General features: G+C 48.6%; 1 protein-coding gene across 2 annotated transcripts in view; it reads right to left on the bottom strand.

Annotated features, from left to right (window-relative positions):
- LOC140429064 (complement component C6-like) overlaps window positions 1-16,081 on the bottom strand; it is a 281,293-nt gene that overhangs the window by 53,627 nt on the left and 211,585 nt on the right. For both annotated transcript variants that reach the window (XM_072515604.1, XM_072515605.1), the window contains exons 14-15: window positions 15,829-15,961; window positions 10,115-10,306 (exon numbers count right to left, since the gene is read on the bottom strand). In XM_072515604.1, the coding sequence (XP_072371705.1) occupies window positions 10,115-10,306; window positions 15,829-15,961 (325 nt within the window). The remainder of the gene's footprint in view (window positions 1-10,114; window positions 10,307-15,828; window positions 15,962-16,081) is intronic.

Genomic DNA, 16,081 nt, shown 5'->3' with positions numbered 1-16,081 from the left:
TTTGTGAGTGAATGTGAGTGAGTGTGAATGATTGTGAGTGTGTGTGTGTGTGTGAGTGAGTGTGTGCGTGAATGTGCGTGAGTGTGTGTGAGTGAGTGTGTGTGAGTGAGTGTGTGTGTGAGTGTGCATGAGTGAGTGTATGTGTGAGTGTATGTATGAGTGTATGTGTGAGTGTGTGTGAGTGAGTGAGTGTGTGTGAGTGTGAGTGAGTGTGTGTGAGTGAGTGAGTGAGTGTGTGAGTGTGCGTGAGTGTGCATAAGTGTGCGTGAGTGTGCGTGAGTGTGTGTGAGTGTGTGTTTGAATGTGCGTGAGTGTGTATGAGTGAGTGTGTGTGTGAGTGAGTGTGTGTGTGTGAGTGTGTGTGAGTGATTGAGTGCATGGGAGTGAGTATTTGTGAGTGAGTGTCTGAGTGAGTGTGTGTGGGTGAGTGTGTGTGAGTGAGTGTGTGTGTGAGTGTGTGTGAGTGTGCGTGAGTGTGCGTGAGTGAGGGTGTGTGAGTGGGTGTGAGTGAGTGTGTGTGTGTGAGTGTATGTGTGTGAGTGTGTGTGAGTGATTGAGTGCATGGGAGTGAGTATTTGTGAGTGAGTGTGTGAGTGAGTGTGTGTGGGTGAGTGTGTGTGAGTGAGTGTGTGTGAGTGAGTGTGTGTGTGAATGTGCGTGAGTGTGTGTGAGTGAGTGTGTGTTAGTGAGTGTGTGTGAGTGAGTATTTGTGAGTGTGGGTATGGGAGTGAGTATTTGTGAGTGAGTATTTGTGAGTGTGTGTGAGTGAGTGTGTGTCTGAGTGTGTGTGACTGAGTGTGTGTATGAATGTGTGTGTGAATGTGTGTGAGTGTGAGTAAGTGTGTGTGACTGAGTGTGTGTGACTGAGTGTGTGTGAGTGAGTGTCTGTGAGTGAGTGTGCGTGAGCGTGTGTGTGAGTGAGTGTGTGTGTGAGTGTATGAGAGTGTGTGCGACTGTGTCAGTGAGTATTTGTGAGTGTGTGTGTGTGAGTGAGTGTGTGTGATTGAGTGTGTGTGAGTGTGATTGAGTGTGTGTGAGTGAGTGTGATTGAGTGTGTCTGTGAGTGAGTATTTGTGAGTGAGTATGTGTGAGTGAGTGTGCCTGTGAGTGAGTATTTGTGAGCGAGTGTGAGTGAGTGTGTGTGAGTGAGTATTTGTGAGTGAGTGTGTGTGCCTGAGTGAGTGTGTGTGATTGAGTGAGTGTGTGTGTGTGTGCGTGAGTGTGTGTGTGAGTGTGTGAGAGTGTGTGCGACTGTGTCAGTGAGTATTTGTGAGTGAGTGTGTGTGAGTGAGTGTGTGTGAGTGAGTATTTGTGAGTGAGTGTGTGTGCCTGAGTGAGTATGTGTGATTGAGTGAGTGTGTGAGTGTGTGTGTGTGAGTGTGTGTGAATGTGTGAGTGTGCGCGACTGTGTCTGTGAGTATTTGTGAGAGAGTGTGTGTTAGTGAGTGAGTAAGTGTCTGTGAGTGAGTATTTGTGAGTGAGTGTGTCTGTGAGTGAGTATTTGTGAGTGAGTGTGTGTGAGTGAGTGTGTGTGAGTGAGTGTGTCTGTGAGTGAGTATTTGTGAGCGAGTGTGAGTGAGTGAATGTGTCTGTGAGTGAGTGTGTGTGAGTGAGTGTGTCTGTGAGTGAGTATTTGTGAGCGAGTGTGAGTGAGTGTGAGTGAGTGAGTATGTGGGAATGTGCGCGTGAGTGAGTGTGTGTGAGTGAGTATTTGTGAGTGAGTGTGAGTGATGAGTGTGTGGGAATGTGTGTGTGAGTGCGTGTGCCTGCGAGTAAGTGTATGTGAATGAGTGTGTGTATGCGTGAGTGAGTATGTCTGAGTGAGTGTGAGTGAGCGTTTGTGAGTGAATGTGAGTGAGTGTGAGTGATTGTGAGTGAGTGTGTGTGTGTGAGTGAGTGTATGTGTGAATGTGCGTGAGTGAGTGTATGTATGAGTGTATGTGTGAGTGTGTGTAAGTGTGTGTGAGTGAGTGTGTGTGAGTGAGTGTGCGTGTGAGTGTGCGTGAATGAGGGTGAGTGAAGGTGTGTGAGTGGGTGTGAGAGGGTGTGAGTGGGAGTGAGTGGGTGTGAGTGAGTGTGAGTGTGTGTGTGTAGGAGTGTATGTGTGTGATTGAGAGTATGGGAGTGAGTGTGTGTGTGAGTGTGTGTGAGTGTGTGTCTGTGAATGTGCGTGAGTGTGTGTTAGTGAGTGTGATGGAGTGAGTATTTGTGAGTGAGGGTATGGGAGTGAGTATTTGTGAGTGTGTGTGAGTGAGTGTGTGACTGAGTGTGTGTGACTGAGAGTGTGTGTGAATGTGTGTGTGAATGTGTGTGAGTGTGAGTGTGAGTGTGTGTGTGCATGTGCGAGTGTGTGTGTGTGATTGTGGGAGTGTGATTGTGGGTGTGTGATTGTGGGTGTGTGAGTGAGTGTGTGAGTGTGAGTGTGTGAGTGAGTGTGTGTGTGAGTGAGTGATTGTGAGTGTGACTGTGAGTGAGTGTGTGAGTGAGTGTGAGTGAGTGAGTGATTGTGAGTGTGTGCGAATGAGTGTGTGTGAGCGTGTGTGAGTGAGTGTGTGTGTGAGTGTGAGTGAGTGTGAGTGAGTGTAAGTGAGTGTGTGTGAGTGAGTGAGTGTGTGAGTGTGCGTGAGTGTGCGTGAGTGTGTGTGAGTGTGTGTGTGAATGTGCGTGAGTGTGTATGAGTGAGTGTGTGTGTGTGTGAGTGAGTGTGTGTGTGTGAGTGTGTGTGAGTGATTGAGTGCATGGGAGTGAGTATTTGTGAGTGAGTGTGTGAGTGAGTGTGTGTGGGTGAGTGTGTGTGAGTGAGTGTGTGTGAATGAGTGTGTGTGTGAATGTGAGTGAGTGTGTGTGTGTGAGTGTGTGTGTGAATGTGCGTGAGTGAGTGTATGTGTGAGTGTATGTGTGAGTGTATGTGAGTGTGTGTGAGTGAGTGAGTGTGAGTGTGTGTGAGTGAGTGTGTGTGTGTGAGTGTGTGTGAGTGTGCATGAGTGTGCGTGAGTGTGCATGAGTGAGGGTGAGTGAAGGTGTGTGAGTGGGTGTGTGTGGGTGAGTGTGTGTGTGTGAGTGTGTGTGTGTGAGTGTGTGTGTGATTGAGTGTATGGGAGTGAGTGTGTGAGTGAGTGTGTGTGAGTGAGTGTGTGTGAGTGTGTGTGTGTGTGCGAATGTGCGTGAGTGTGTGTTAGTGAGTGTGATGGAGTGAGTATTTGTGAGTGAGGGTATGGGAGTGAGTATTTGTGAGTGTGTGTGAGTGAGTGTGTGACTGAGTGTGTGTGACTGAGTGTGTGTGACTCAGTGTGTGTGTGAATGTGTGTGTGAATGTGTGTGAGTGTGAGTGTGTGTGAGTGTGTGTGAGCATGTGTGAGTGTGTGTGAGTGAGTGAGTGTGATTGTGGGTGTGTGATTGTGGGTGTGTGAGTGTGCGTGAGCATATGTGAGTGAGTGTGTGAGTATGAGTGAGTGTGTGTGTGAATGTGTGTGAGTGAGTGATTGTGAGTGTGTGCAAGTGAGTGTGTGTGAGCGTGTGTGAGTGAGTGTGTGTGTGACTGTGAGTGAGTGTGAGTGAGTGTGTGTGTGTGTGTGAGTGTGTGTGAGTGAGTGTGAGTGAGTGAGCGATTGTGAGTGTGTGCGAGTGAGTGTGTGAGCGTGTGTGAGTGAGTGTGAGTGAGTGAGTGAGTGTGTGTGAGTGAGTGTGTGTGTGAGTGTGTGTGAGTGTGTGTGAGTGAGTGTGTGTGAGTGAGTGTGTGTGAGTGTGTGAGTGAGTGTGTGTGTGAGTGTGTGAGAGTGTTTGTGTGAGTGAGTGTGTGTGATTGAGTGAGTGTGTGTGTGTGTGCGTGAGTGTGTGTGTGAGTGTGTGAGAGTGTGTGCGACTGTGTCAGTGAGTATTTGTGAGTGAGTGTGTGTGAGTGAGTGTGTGTGAGTGAGTATTTGTGAGTGAGTGTGTGTGCCTGAGTGAGTATGTGTGATTGAGTGAGTGTGTGAGTGTGTGTGTGTGAGTGTGTGTGAATGTGTGAGTGTGCGCGACTGTGTCTGTGAGTATTTGTGAGAGAGTGTGTGTTAGTGAGTGAGTAAGTGTCTGTGAGTGAGTATTTGTGAGTGAGTGTGTCTGTGAGTGAGTATTTGTGAGTGAGTGTGTGTGAGTGAGTGTGTGTGAGTGAGTGTGTCTGTGAGTGAGTATTTGTGAGCGAGTGTGAGTGAGTGAATGTGTCTGTGAGTGAGTGTGTGTGAGTGAGTGTGTCTGTGAGTGAGTATTTGTGAGCGAGTGTGAGTGAGTGTGAGTGAGTGAGTATGTGGGAATGTGCGCGTGAGTGAGTGTGTGTGAGTGAGTATTTGTGAGTGAGTGTGAGTGATGAGTGTGTGGGAATGTGTGTGTGAGTGCGTGTGCCTGCGAGTAAGTGTATGTGAATGAGTGTGTGTATGCGTGAGTGAGTATGTCTGAGTGAGTGTGAGTGAGCGTTTGTGAGTGAATGTGAGTGAGTGTGAGTGATTGTGAGTGAGTGTGTGTGTGTGAGTGTGTGTGAGTGAGTGTGTGTGTGAATGTGCGTGAGTGAGTGTATGTATGAGTGTATGTGTGAGTGTGTGTAAGTGTGTGTGAGTGAGTGTGTGTGAGTGAGTGTGCGTGTGAGTGTGCGTGAATGAGGGTGAGTGAAGGTGTGTGAGTGGGTGTGAGAGGGTGTGAGTGGGAGTGAGTGGGTGTGAGTGAGTGTGAGTGTGTGTGTGTAGGAGTGTATGTGTGTGATTGAGAGTATGGGAGTGAGTGTGTGTGTGAGTGTGTGTGAGTGTGTGTCTGTGAATGTGCGTGAGTGTGTGTTAGTGAGTGTGATGGAGTGAGTATTTGTGAGTGAGGGTATGGGAGTGAGTATTTGTGAGTGTGTGTGAGTGAGTGTGTGACTGAGTGTGTGTGACTGAGAGTGTGTGTGAATGTGTGTGTGAATGTGTGTGAGTGTGAGTGTGAGTGTGTGTGTGCATGTGCGAGTGTGTGTGTGTGATTGTGGGAGTGTGATTGTGGGTGTGTGATTGTGGGTGTGTGAGTGAGTGTGTGAGTGTGAGTGTGTGAGTGAGTGTGTGTGTGAGTGAGTGATTGTGAGTGTGACTGTGAGTGAGTGTGTGAGTGAGTGTGAGTGAGTGAGTGATTGTGAGTGTGTGCGAATGAGTGTGTGTGAGCGTGTGTGAGTGAGTGTGTGTGTGAGTGTGAGTGAGTGTGAGTGAGTGTAAGTGAGTGTGTGTGAGTGAGTGAGTGTGTGAGTGTGCGTGAGTGTGCGTGAGTGTGTGTGAGTGTGTGTGTGAATGTGCGTGAGTGTGTATGAGTGAGTGTGTGTGTGTGTGAGTGAGTGTGTGTGTGTGAGTGTGTGTGAGTGATTGAGTGCATGGGAGTGAGTATTTGTGAGTGAGTGTGTGAGTGAGTGTGTGTGGGTGAGTGTGTGTGAGTGAGTGTGTGTGAATGAGTGTGTGTGTGAATGTGAGTGAGTGTGTGTGTGTGAGTGTGTGTGTGAATGTGCGTGAGTGAGTGTATGTGTGAGTGTATGTGTGAGTGTATGTGAGTGTGTGTGAGTGAGTGAGTGTGAGTGTGTGTGAGTGAGTGTGTGTGTGAGTGTGTGTGAGTGTGCATGAGTGTGCGTGAGTGTGCATGAGTGAGGGTGAGTGAAGGTGTGTGAGTGGGTGTGTGTGGGTGAGTGTGTGTGTGTGAGTGTGTGTGTGTGAGTGTGTGTGTGATTGAGTGTATGGGAGTGAGTGTGTGAGTGAGTGTGTGTGAGTGAGTGTGTGTGAGTGAGTGTGTGTGAGTGTGTGTGTGTGTGCGAATGTGCGTGAGTGTGTGTTAGTGAGTGTGATGGAGTGAGTATTTGTGAGTGAGGGTATGGGAGTGAGTATTTGTGAGTGTGTGTGAGTGAGTGTGTGACTGAGTGTGTGTGACTGAGTGTGTGTGACTCAGTGTGTGTGTGAATGTGTGTGTGAATGTGTGTGAGTGTGAGTGTGTGTGAGTGTGTGTGAGCATGTGTGAGTGTGTGTGAGTGAGTGAGTGTGATTGTGGGTGTGTGATTGTGGGTGTGTGAGTGTGTGTGAGCATATGTGAGTGAGTGTGTGAGTATGAGTGAGTGTGTGTGTGAATGTGTGTGAGTGAGTGATTGTGAGTGTGTGCAAGTGAGTGTGTGTGAGCGTGTGTGAGTGAGTGTGTGTGTGACTGTGAGTGAGTGTGAGTGAGTGTGTGTGTGTGTGTGAGTGTGTGTGAGTGAGTGTGAGTGAGTGAGCGATTGTGAGTGTGTGCGAGTGAGTGTGTGAGCGTGTGTGAGTGAGTGTGAGTGAGTGAGTGAGTGTGTGTGAGTGAGTGTGTGTGTGAGTGTGTGTGAGTGTGTGTGAGTGAGTGTGTGTGAGTGAGTGTGTGTGAGTGTGTGAGTGAGTGTGTGTGTGAGTGTGTGAGAGTGTTTGTGTGAGTGAGTGTGTGTGTGAGTGTGTGAGAGTGCTTGTGACTGTGTCAGTGAGTATTTGTGAGTGAGTGAGTGTGTGTGAGTGAGTGTGTCTGTGAGTGAGTATTTGTGAGTGAGTGTGTGTGTGAGTGTGTGTGTGAATGTGAGTGTGTGTGTGTGAGTGTGTGTGTGTGAGTGTGTGTGAGTGAGTGTGTGTGTGTGAGTGTGTGTGTGAGTGAGTGTGTGTTTGTGTGTGAGAGCGTGTGCGACTGTGTCAGTGAGTATTTGTGAGTGAGTGTGTGTGAGTGAGTGTGTGCGAGTGAGTGTGTCTGTGAGTGAGTATTTGTGAGTGAGTGTGTGTGAGTGAGTGCGTCTGTGAGTGAGTATTTGTAAGAGATGTGAGTGAGTGTGTGTGTGAGTGTGCGTGAGTGTGCGTGAGTGAGGGTGTGTGAATGGGTGTGAGTGAGTGTGTGTGTGTGAGTGTGTGTGTGTGAGTGTGTGTGAGTGATTGAGTGTATGGGAGTGAGTATTTGTGAGTGAGTGTGTGAGTGTGTGTGGGTGAGTGTGTGTGAGTGAGTGTGTGTGAGTGAGTGTGTGTGAGTGATTGAGTGTGTGAATGTGCATGAGTGTGTGTGAGTGAGTGTGTGTTAGTGAGTGTGTGTGAGTGAGTGTGTGTGTGAATGTGCGTGAGTGTGTGTGAGTGAGTATTTGTGAGTGTGTGTGAGTGAGTGTGTGTCTGAGTGTGTGTGACTGAGTGTGTGTGTGAATGTGTGTGAGTGAGTGTGAGTGTGAGTACGTGTGTGTGACTGAGTGTGTGTGAGTGTGTGTGTGTGAGTGTGTGTGAGTGAGTGTGTGTGTGAGTGTGTGTGAGTGTGTGTGTGTGTGTGAGTGTGTGTGAGTGTGTGTGTGAGTGAGTGTGTGTGTGAGTGTGTGAGAGTGTGTTCGACTGTGTCAGTGAGTATTTGTGAGTGAGTGTGTGTGAGTGAGTGTGTGTGAGTGAGTGTGAGTGAGTGTGTGTGAGTGTGTGTGAGTGTGTATTTGTGAGTGAGTGTGTGTGAGTGAGTGTGCCTGTGAGTGAGTATTTGTGAGCGAGTGTGAGTGAGTGTGTGTGAGTGTGCGTGATTGAGTATTTGTGAGTGAGTGTGTGGGGGTATTTGGGTATTTGTGAGTGAGTGTGTGTGAGTGTGTGTGAGTGAGTATTTGTGAGTGAGTGTGTGTGAGTGTGTGTGCCTGAGTGAGTGTGTGTGAGTGAGTGTGAGTGTGTGTGTGTGAGTGTGTGTGTGTGTGTGAGTGAGTGTGAGCGAGTGAGTGTGTGAGCGTGTGTGTGTGAGTGTGTGAGTGTGCGCGACTGTGTCAGTGAGTATTTGTGAGTGAGTGTCTGTGAGTGAGTGCATCTGTGAGTGAGTATTTGTAAGAGGTGTGAGTGAGTGTGTGTTGGTGAATGTGTGTTAGTGTGTGTGAGTGAATGTGTCTGTGAGTGAGTGTGTGTGAGTGAGTGTGTCTGTGAGTGAGTATTTGTGAGCGAGTGTGAGTGAGTGTGAGTGAGTGAGTATTTGTGAGTGAGTGTGAGTGATGAGTGTGTGGGAATATGTGTGTGTGTGCGTGAGTGAGTATGTCTGAGTGAGTGTGAGTGAGTGTTTGTGAGTGAATGTGAGTGAGTGTGAGTGATTGTGAGTGAGTGTGTGTGTGTGAGTGTGTGTGAGTGAGTGTGTGTGTGAATGTGCGTGAGTGAGTGTATGTATGAGTGTATGTGTGAGTGTATGTGTGAGTGTGTGTGAGTGAGTGAGTGTGTGTGAGTGAGTGTGCGTGTGAGTGTGCGTGAGTGTGCGTGAGTGAGGGTGAGTGAAGGTGTGTGAGTGGGTGTGAGAGGGTGTGAGTGGGAGTGAGTGGGTGTGAGTGAGTGTGTGTGTGTGAGTGTGTGTGTCTGTAGGAGTGTGTGTGTGTGATTGAGAGTATGGGAGTGAGTGTGTGTGTGAGTGTGTGTGAGTGTGTGTCTGTGAATGTGCGTGAGTGTGTGTTAGTGAGTGTGATGGAGTGAGTATTTGTGAGTGAGGGTATGGGAGTGAGTATTTGTGAGTGTGTGTGAGTGAGTGTGTGACTGAGTGTGTGTGACTGAGAGTGTGTGTGAATGTGTGTGTGAATGTGTGTGAGTGTGAGTGTGAGTGTGTGTGAGTGTGTGTGTGTGATTGTGGGAGTGTGATTGTGGGTGTGTGATTGTGGGTGTGTGAGTGAGTGTGTGAGTGTGTGAGTGAGTGTGTGTGTGAGTGAGTGATTGTGAGTGTGTGCGGGTGAGTGTGTGTGTGACTGTGAGTGAGTGTGAGTGAGTGTGTGAGTGAGTGTGTGTGTGAGTGAGTGTGAGTGAGTGAGTGATTGTGAGTGTGTGCGAGTGAGTGTGTGTGAGCGTGTGTGAGTGAGTGTGTGTGTGAGTGTGAGTGAGTGTGAGTGAGGGAGTGTGTGTGAGTGAGTGTGTGTGTGTGAGTGTGTGTGAGTGTGTGTGAGTGAATGTGTGTGAGTGTGTGTGTGTGAGTGAGTGTGTGTGTGAGTGTGTGAGAGTGTTTGTGACTGTGTCAGTGAGTATTTGTGAGTGAGTGTGAGTGAGTGTGTCTGTGAGTGAGTGATTGTGAGTGTGTGCGAGTGAGTGTGTGTGAGCGTGTGTGAGTGAGTGTGTGTGTGAGTGTGAGTGAGTGTGAGTGAGGGAGTGTGTGTGAGTGAGTGTGTGTGTGTGAGTGTGTGTGAGTGTGTGTGAGTGAATGTGTGTGAGTGTGTGTGTGTGAGTGAGTGTGTGTGTGAGTGTGTGAGAGTGTTTGTGACTGTGTCAGTGAGTATTTGTGAGTGAGTGAGTGTGAGTGAGTGTGTCTGTGAGTGAGTATTTGTGAGTGAGTGTGTGTGTGAATGTGAGTGTGTGTGTGTGAGTGTGTGTGAGTGAGTGTGTGTGAGTGTGTGTGTGAGTGTGTGTGTGTGTGTGTGTGTGAGTGTGTGCGACTGTGTCAGTGAGTATTTGTGAGTGAGTATTTGTGAGTGAGTGTGTGTGAGTGTGTGTGTATGAGTGAGTGTGTGTGTGTGTGTGAGAGTGTTTGTGTCTGTGAGTGAGTATTTGTGAGTGAATGTGTGTGAGTGAGTGTGAGTGAGTGCGTCTGTGAGTGTGCGTGAGTGAGGGTGAGTGAGGGTGTGTGAGTGGGTGTGAGTGGGTGTGAGTGAGTGTGTGTGTGAATGTGTGTGAGTGTGTGTGAGTGAGTGTGTTAGTGAGTGTGTGTGAGTGAGTATTTGTGAGTGTGGATATGGGAGTGAGTATTTGTGAGTGTGTGTGAGTGAGTGTCTGTATGAGTGTGTGTGTGAATGTGTGTGAGTGAGTGTGAGTGTGTGTGAGTGTGTGTGAGCGTGTGAGTGTGTGTGAGTGAGTGTCTGTGTGAGTGTGTGTGACTGAGTGTGTGTGTGAATGTGTGTGAATGAGTGTGAGTGTGTGTGAGTGTGAGTGAGTGTGTGTGAGTGAGCGTGTGTGAGTGAGTGTGTGTGAGTGAGTGTGTGTGATTGTGGGTGTGTGAGAGCATGTGTGAGTGAGTGTGTGTGTGAGTGAGTGTGAGTGAGTGTGAGTGTGTGTGTGAGTGAGTGTGTGTGTGAGTGTGTGTGTAAACGTCCTGATGGATGTGCTGTTCACCGCGGTTGCTGCTGAGGTTACAGGAGGAGAATCCGGGGGAATATTCTTGCCATACAGGCTCTTACCAGACTGGCAGCGGATTTCCTGGGGAGGGTCCGGTTCCCAGTTCAGGCTGGACCCACACGTGTATTTATCCTGTCCTGCTGGTGCCATTCTGGCTGGGCATTTCACATGAATGAACTCTCCAATGCTGTATTGAGTCTTGAATGGGTGTAATGTTGCTGGTGGGGAGGTAGCAGGTCGATTGCAGACCCTCACTACAAACAAAGAGAGGGCATTAACGACACAGTTACAATACGTGGTGTTAAACTGCGTTTCGGGGATTTATTCACGCAAAGGGGAGGCAAAATCCAGACCTCTATTCCTCTAATGTCTGGGGCATGATTGAAAATGTAAAAATGGAGATTGATATTTCTGCTATATATCATGGGATACAGAGCAATGGATACAGATGAGCCATGAATGGTGCAACAGTGTCAAGGGGCAGAATGCCCTCTTCCTGTTCCAGTTACACCTGTGCCTGGAAATGTTGTGGGTTTCCTTAATCACCGACAACAAGGATTATCAACAAGGTCGTTTATTCACTGGCTCTGCAGATACTTCAACACTTGTGCTCAGCCCGCATTCCCGGGATACGTCAGTCCATGCTTCCGGGGTTAACTCAATCCCGCATTCCCGGGATACGTCAGTCCATGCTTCCGGGGTTAACTCGATCCCGCATTCCCGGGATACGTCAGTCCATGCTTCCGGGGTTAACTTAATCCCGCATTCCCGGGATACGTCAGTCCATGCTTCCGGGGTTAACTCAATCCCGCGCTCCCGGGATACGTCAGTCCATGCTTCCGGGGTTAACTCGATCCCGCATTCCCGGGATACGTCAGTCCATGCTTCCGGGGTTAACTCAATCCCGCGCTCCCGGGATACCTCAATCCATGCTTCCGGGGTTAACTCAATCCCGCGCTCCTGGGCTGGTTTAGCACAGAGGGCTAAACAGCTGGCTTGTGATGCAGAACAAGGCCAGCTGCGCGGGTTCAATTCCCGTACCGGCCTCCCCGAACAGGCGCCGGAATGTGGCGACTAGGGGCTTTTCACAGCAACTTCATTGAAGCCTACTTGTGACAATAAGCGATTATTATTATTATATTATTAACTCAGACCTGCGCTCCCAGGATAACTCAGTCCCGTGTTCCTGGGGATAACTCAGCCCCGCGTTCCTGGGATAACTCAATCTGTGTTTTTGGGATACCTCAGTCCCGCGTCCCCTTGATAACTCAGTCCCGTGTTCCCGGGATAACTCAGTGCCATGTTCCCGAGATAACTCAGTGCCACGTTCCCGGGATAACTCAGTCCCGCGTCCCCTTGATAACTCAGTCCCGTGTTCCCGAGATAACTCAGTGCCACATTCCCGAGATAGCTCAGTCCCGCGTTCCCGAGATAACTCAGTGCCACGTTCCCGGGATAATTCAGTCCCGCGTTCCCGAGATAACTCAGTCCCGCGTTCCCGGGATGACTCAATCCGTGTTTTGGGGATAACTCAGTCCCGCGTCCCCGGGATAACTCAGTCCCGTGTTCCCGGGATAACTCGCTCCCGGGGATAATTCAAACCAGCACTCCCGGGATAACTCAGTACCGCGTTCCCGGGATCCGTGGGCTTCCTCCGGTTTCCTCCCACAGTCCAAAGATGCGCAGGTTAGGTGGATTGGCCATGCTAAATTGCCCTTAGTGTCCAAAATGGTTGGGTGGGGTTACTGGGTTATAGGGTTACGGGGACAGGGTGGAGGTGTGGGCTTAAGTGAGGTGCTCTTTCCAAGGGCCGGTGCAGACTCGATGGGCCGAGTGGCCTCCTTCTGCACTGTAAATTCTATGATCAACAGAAAGCCACGAAAAAAGCTATAAAGAAAAGTAAAATAGATTATGAGAGTAAACTAGCTCAGAATATAAAAACAGCTGGCAAGTTTCTACAAATATATAAAATGACAAACAGTGGCTAAGGTAAATATTGGTCCTTTAGAGGATGAGAACGGGGATTTAAGAATGGAAAATGAGGAAATGGCCGAGGCATTGGACAGGTATTTTGTCGGTCTTCACAGTGGAAGACACAAATAACGTGCCAATAATTGTTGGCAAGGAGGCTATGACAGGCGAGGACCTAGAAATGATCATTATTATGAAGGATGTAGTGTTGAGCAACTAATGGGGCTAAAGGTAGACAAGTCTCCTGGCCCTGATGGAATGCATTCCAGGGTACTAAAAGAGATGGCAGCGGAAATAGCAAATGCGCTCGTGGTAATTTACCAAAATTTGCTGGACGCTAGGGCGATTCTGGTAGATTGGAAAACAGCAAATGTGACTCCACTGTTTAAAAAAGGAGGCGGACAAAAGGCTGGTAACTATAGGCCGGTTAGCTTAACTTCTGTAGTGGGGGAAATGCTTGAATCTATCATCAAGGAAGAAATAGCGAGACATCTGGATAGAAATTGTCCCATTGGGCAGACGCAGCGTGGATTCATGAAAGGCAGGTCATGTTCAGCTAATTTACTGGATTTCTTTGAGGACATTACGAGCGAGGTGGACAACGGGGAACTGGTGGATGTGGTGTATCTGGATTTCCAGAAGACATTCGACAAGGTGCCACACAAAAGGCTGCTGCATAAGATAAAGGTGCACGGCGTTACAGGTAATGTATTAGCCTGGATAGAGGATTTGTTAACTGACAGAAAGCAAAGAGGGGGGATAAATGGGTGTTTTTCTGGTTGGCGATCAGTGGTAGTGGTGTCCCTCAGGGATCAGTGTTGGTACCGCAATCGTTTACAATTTACATAGATGATCTGGAGTTGGGGACCAAGTGCAATATGTCAAAGTTCACTGGTGACACTAATGAAATGAAAATCGCTTATTGTCACAAGTAGGCTTCAATGAAGTTACTGTGAAAAGCCCCTAGTCACCACATTCCGGCGCGTGTTCGGGGAGGCTGGTATGGGAATTGAACCGTGCTGCTGGCCTGCCTTGGTCTGTTTTAAAAGCCAGCAATTTAGCCCAGTGAGCTAAACCAGCCCCTAAGTGGTAGAGCCAAGCGTGCAGAGGACACTGAAAGTCTGCAGAGGGCTATAGATAGTTTAAGTGATGAGCAAGGGCCTTGCAGATGGAGTTCTATGTTGATAAATATGAGGTCAGCCAATTTGGTAGGAATAACAGAAAATTAACTATTATTTAAATGGTAACAAATTGCAGCTTGCTGCTGTGCAGAGGGACCTGGGTGTCCTTGTGCATGAATCACAAAAAGTTGGCTTGCAGGTGCAGCAGGTGATTAAGGAGGCAAATGGAATTTTGTCCTTCATTGCTAGAGGAATGGAGTTTAAAAACAGGAGGTAATGTTGCAGCTGTATAGGGTGTTGGTGAGGCCACACCTGGAGCACTGTGTACAGTTTGGGCCTCCTGAGTTAGAAAGGATTTACTGGCACTGGAGGGGGTGCAGAGGAGATTCGCTGGGTTGGTCCTGGAGTTGAGATGATTGGCGTATGAGGAGAAACTGAGTAGGCTGGGACTGTACTCATTGGAATTTAGAAGAATGAGGGGGGATCTGATCAAAACATTATGAAGGGAATCGATAGGATAGAAGCGGGCAGGTTGTTTCCACTGGCGGGTGAAACCAGAACTAGGGGGCATAGTCTCAAAATAAAGGGGAACAGATTTGGGACGGAGTTGTGGAGGCACTCCTTCACCAAAGGGTCGTGAATCTGTGGAATTCCCTGCCCAGTGAAGCAGTTGCGGCTACCTCATTAACTGCTTTTATGGCAAAGGCAAATAGATTTTTGAACAGTAAAGGGATTAAGGGTCACGGTGAGCGGGCGGGTAAGTGGAGCTGAGTCCACAAAAGATCAGCCATGATCTCATTGAATGGCGGAGCAGGCTCGAGGGGCCAGATGGCCTACTGCTGCTCCTAGTTCTTATGTTCTTATGTTTATTTATATATCATGAATACTCCGGTTTCCTGCCTAAAATCTCTACTTCTCATTTTGACTGTTCATTAAAGACACAGATATTGCTGTCTGTTTGTAATGTTGAGCATTTTTCTAACTGTCATAGAATTATCATAGAATTTACAGTGCAGAAGGAGGCCATTCGGCCCATCGAGTCTGCACCGGCTCTTGGAAAGAGCACCCTACCCAAGGTCCACACCTCCACCCTATCCCCATAGCCCAGTAACCCCACCCAATACTAAGGGCAATTTTGGACACTAAGGGCAATTTATCATGGCCAATCCACCTAACCTGCACATCTTTGGACTGTGGGAGGAAACCGGAGCACCCGGAGGAAACCCACGCACACACGGGGAGGATGTGCAGACTCCGCACAGACAGTGACCCAAGCCGGAATCGAACCTAGGACGCTGGAGCTGTGAAGCGACTGTGCTATCCACAACGCTACCGTGCTGCCCCTGTAGCTGCCCTACAGCTGCCCTATAGCTGCTTGCAGACTAAATCACTATATTTACCGCAAACTACTCAATCCCCGATGGTGTCTTCACTGAGAGTTCCCAATGCATATTTCTTTGTCAATATTTATGGGGTGGCCATGTAAGATTGTATTGATTCATCTGTTCGTTGGTTCACTGAATTGAAGGCACGTCTATCAGGGGTTATGTTTACCATGAACTGATTGTTCTCTAAATTATTCAAGATTATTTCAGGGTTTTCCTTTCCCTCCTCTGTTTGGAAAACAATCAACTCAAAATTTTCAATGGCCTCGGGGCCCGTTAAGTTTAATGGAGCATCCGCGTGTATGTTTTTGAGAGTGCAGTAAATACGCCGCTCCTTCCGGGACCTTTCTCAATTATCCACAAGAGAGAGGGCCCATGCAGCAAAGTCCTTGTGCCAAACTGACAACATCTGACACCAGGTAAACGTGTTGGGTTCCCGAAACACTGACAGCAAAGACTTTCAACCAGGTAGTTCATTCACTAGCTTAGCAGCTGGTGGTAGCACAGTGGTTAGCACTGTTGCTTCACAGCGGCAGGGTCCCGGGTTCGATTCCCGGCTTGGGTCACTGTCTGTGCGGAGTCTGCACGTTCTCCCCGTGTCTGCGTGGGTTTCCTCCGGGTGCTCCGATTTCCACCCACAAATCCTGAAAGACGTGCTGTTAGGTGAATTGGACATTCTGAATTCTCCCTCTGTGTACCCGAACAGGCGCCGGAGTGTGGAGACTAGGGGATTTTCACAGTAACTTCGTTCACAGTAACTACTTGCGACAATAATAAAAGATTATTATTATTACCTGTTCACTTGCGCTCTGGGGGATAATTCACGCCTCCCGTCATGTGACATCTTTCTCACGTGACCACTTGGTCTACAGTACCAGCCGGGAATGAGAAGTCGGTTGGATTTGAACCAAACACACACCATTTATATTTTTATCGCGTGTTTAGCACAGTAGCCCAACACCTCACAGGTGTATTGTGAAGCAAAGTCTGACAGTGAGCCACAGAAGAGGTATTATGTCAAATGACCAAAAGCTTGGTGAAAGGGGTAGGTTTTGAGAAGTGTCTTTTCGAGGGAGAGGTTGAGGGGAGGGAATTCCAGAGCTTGGTGCCCAGGTAGCTGAAGGCAGGGTCGCCACTGGCGGGGCAATTCAAATAGGGGATGCTCAAGAGGCCAGAATTAGAGGAGCGTTGATATCGCGGAGGGGGGAGGGGGTGTGGGGGGGGTGCTGGGGTGCAGAGATAGGGAGGGGTGAGACCGCGGAGGGATTTGAGAACAGGTCACTACAAGAGGAACCTCACGTTGACACTCCACGTCCTCCTTGTGCCAGCTACCATCAGGAAGGCAACGGTAGAATTGATACCCAGTCAGCTCAAAGCCCGAGAAACAAGTAACCTCCAGCATTTCTGCCACCTCGTAACGACGTTTGTTGACCTGTAACAGAGTGTTAAACAAACCCGCTCACACCATAGAAACATGACTTAGCAGGAAATACTTGTCTGTAATTTGGTACTTCTTTAATAAATACGTTTAAGGGATAGGAGCGTCGCTGGT

This window comes from Scyliorhinus torazame, chromosome 9 (assembly GCF_047496885.1).
Source record: "Scyliorhinus torazame isolate Kashiwa2021f chromosome 9, sScyTor2.1, whole genome shotgun sequence".
Lineage (NCBI taxonomy): Eukaryota > Metazoa > Chordata > Chondrichthyes > Carcharhiniformes > Scyliorhinidae > Scyliorhinus > Scyliorhinus torazame.
This window is presented reverse-complemented; position numbering and strand designations above follow the sequence as displayed.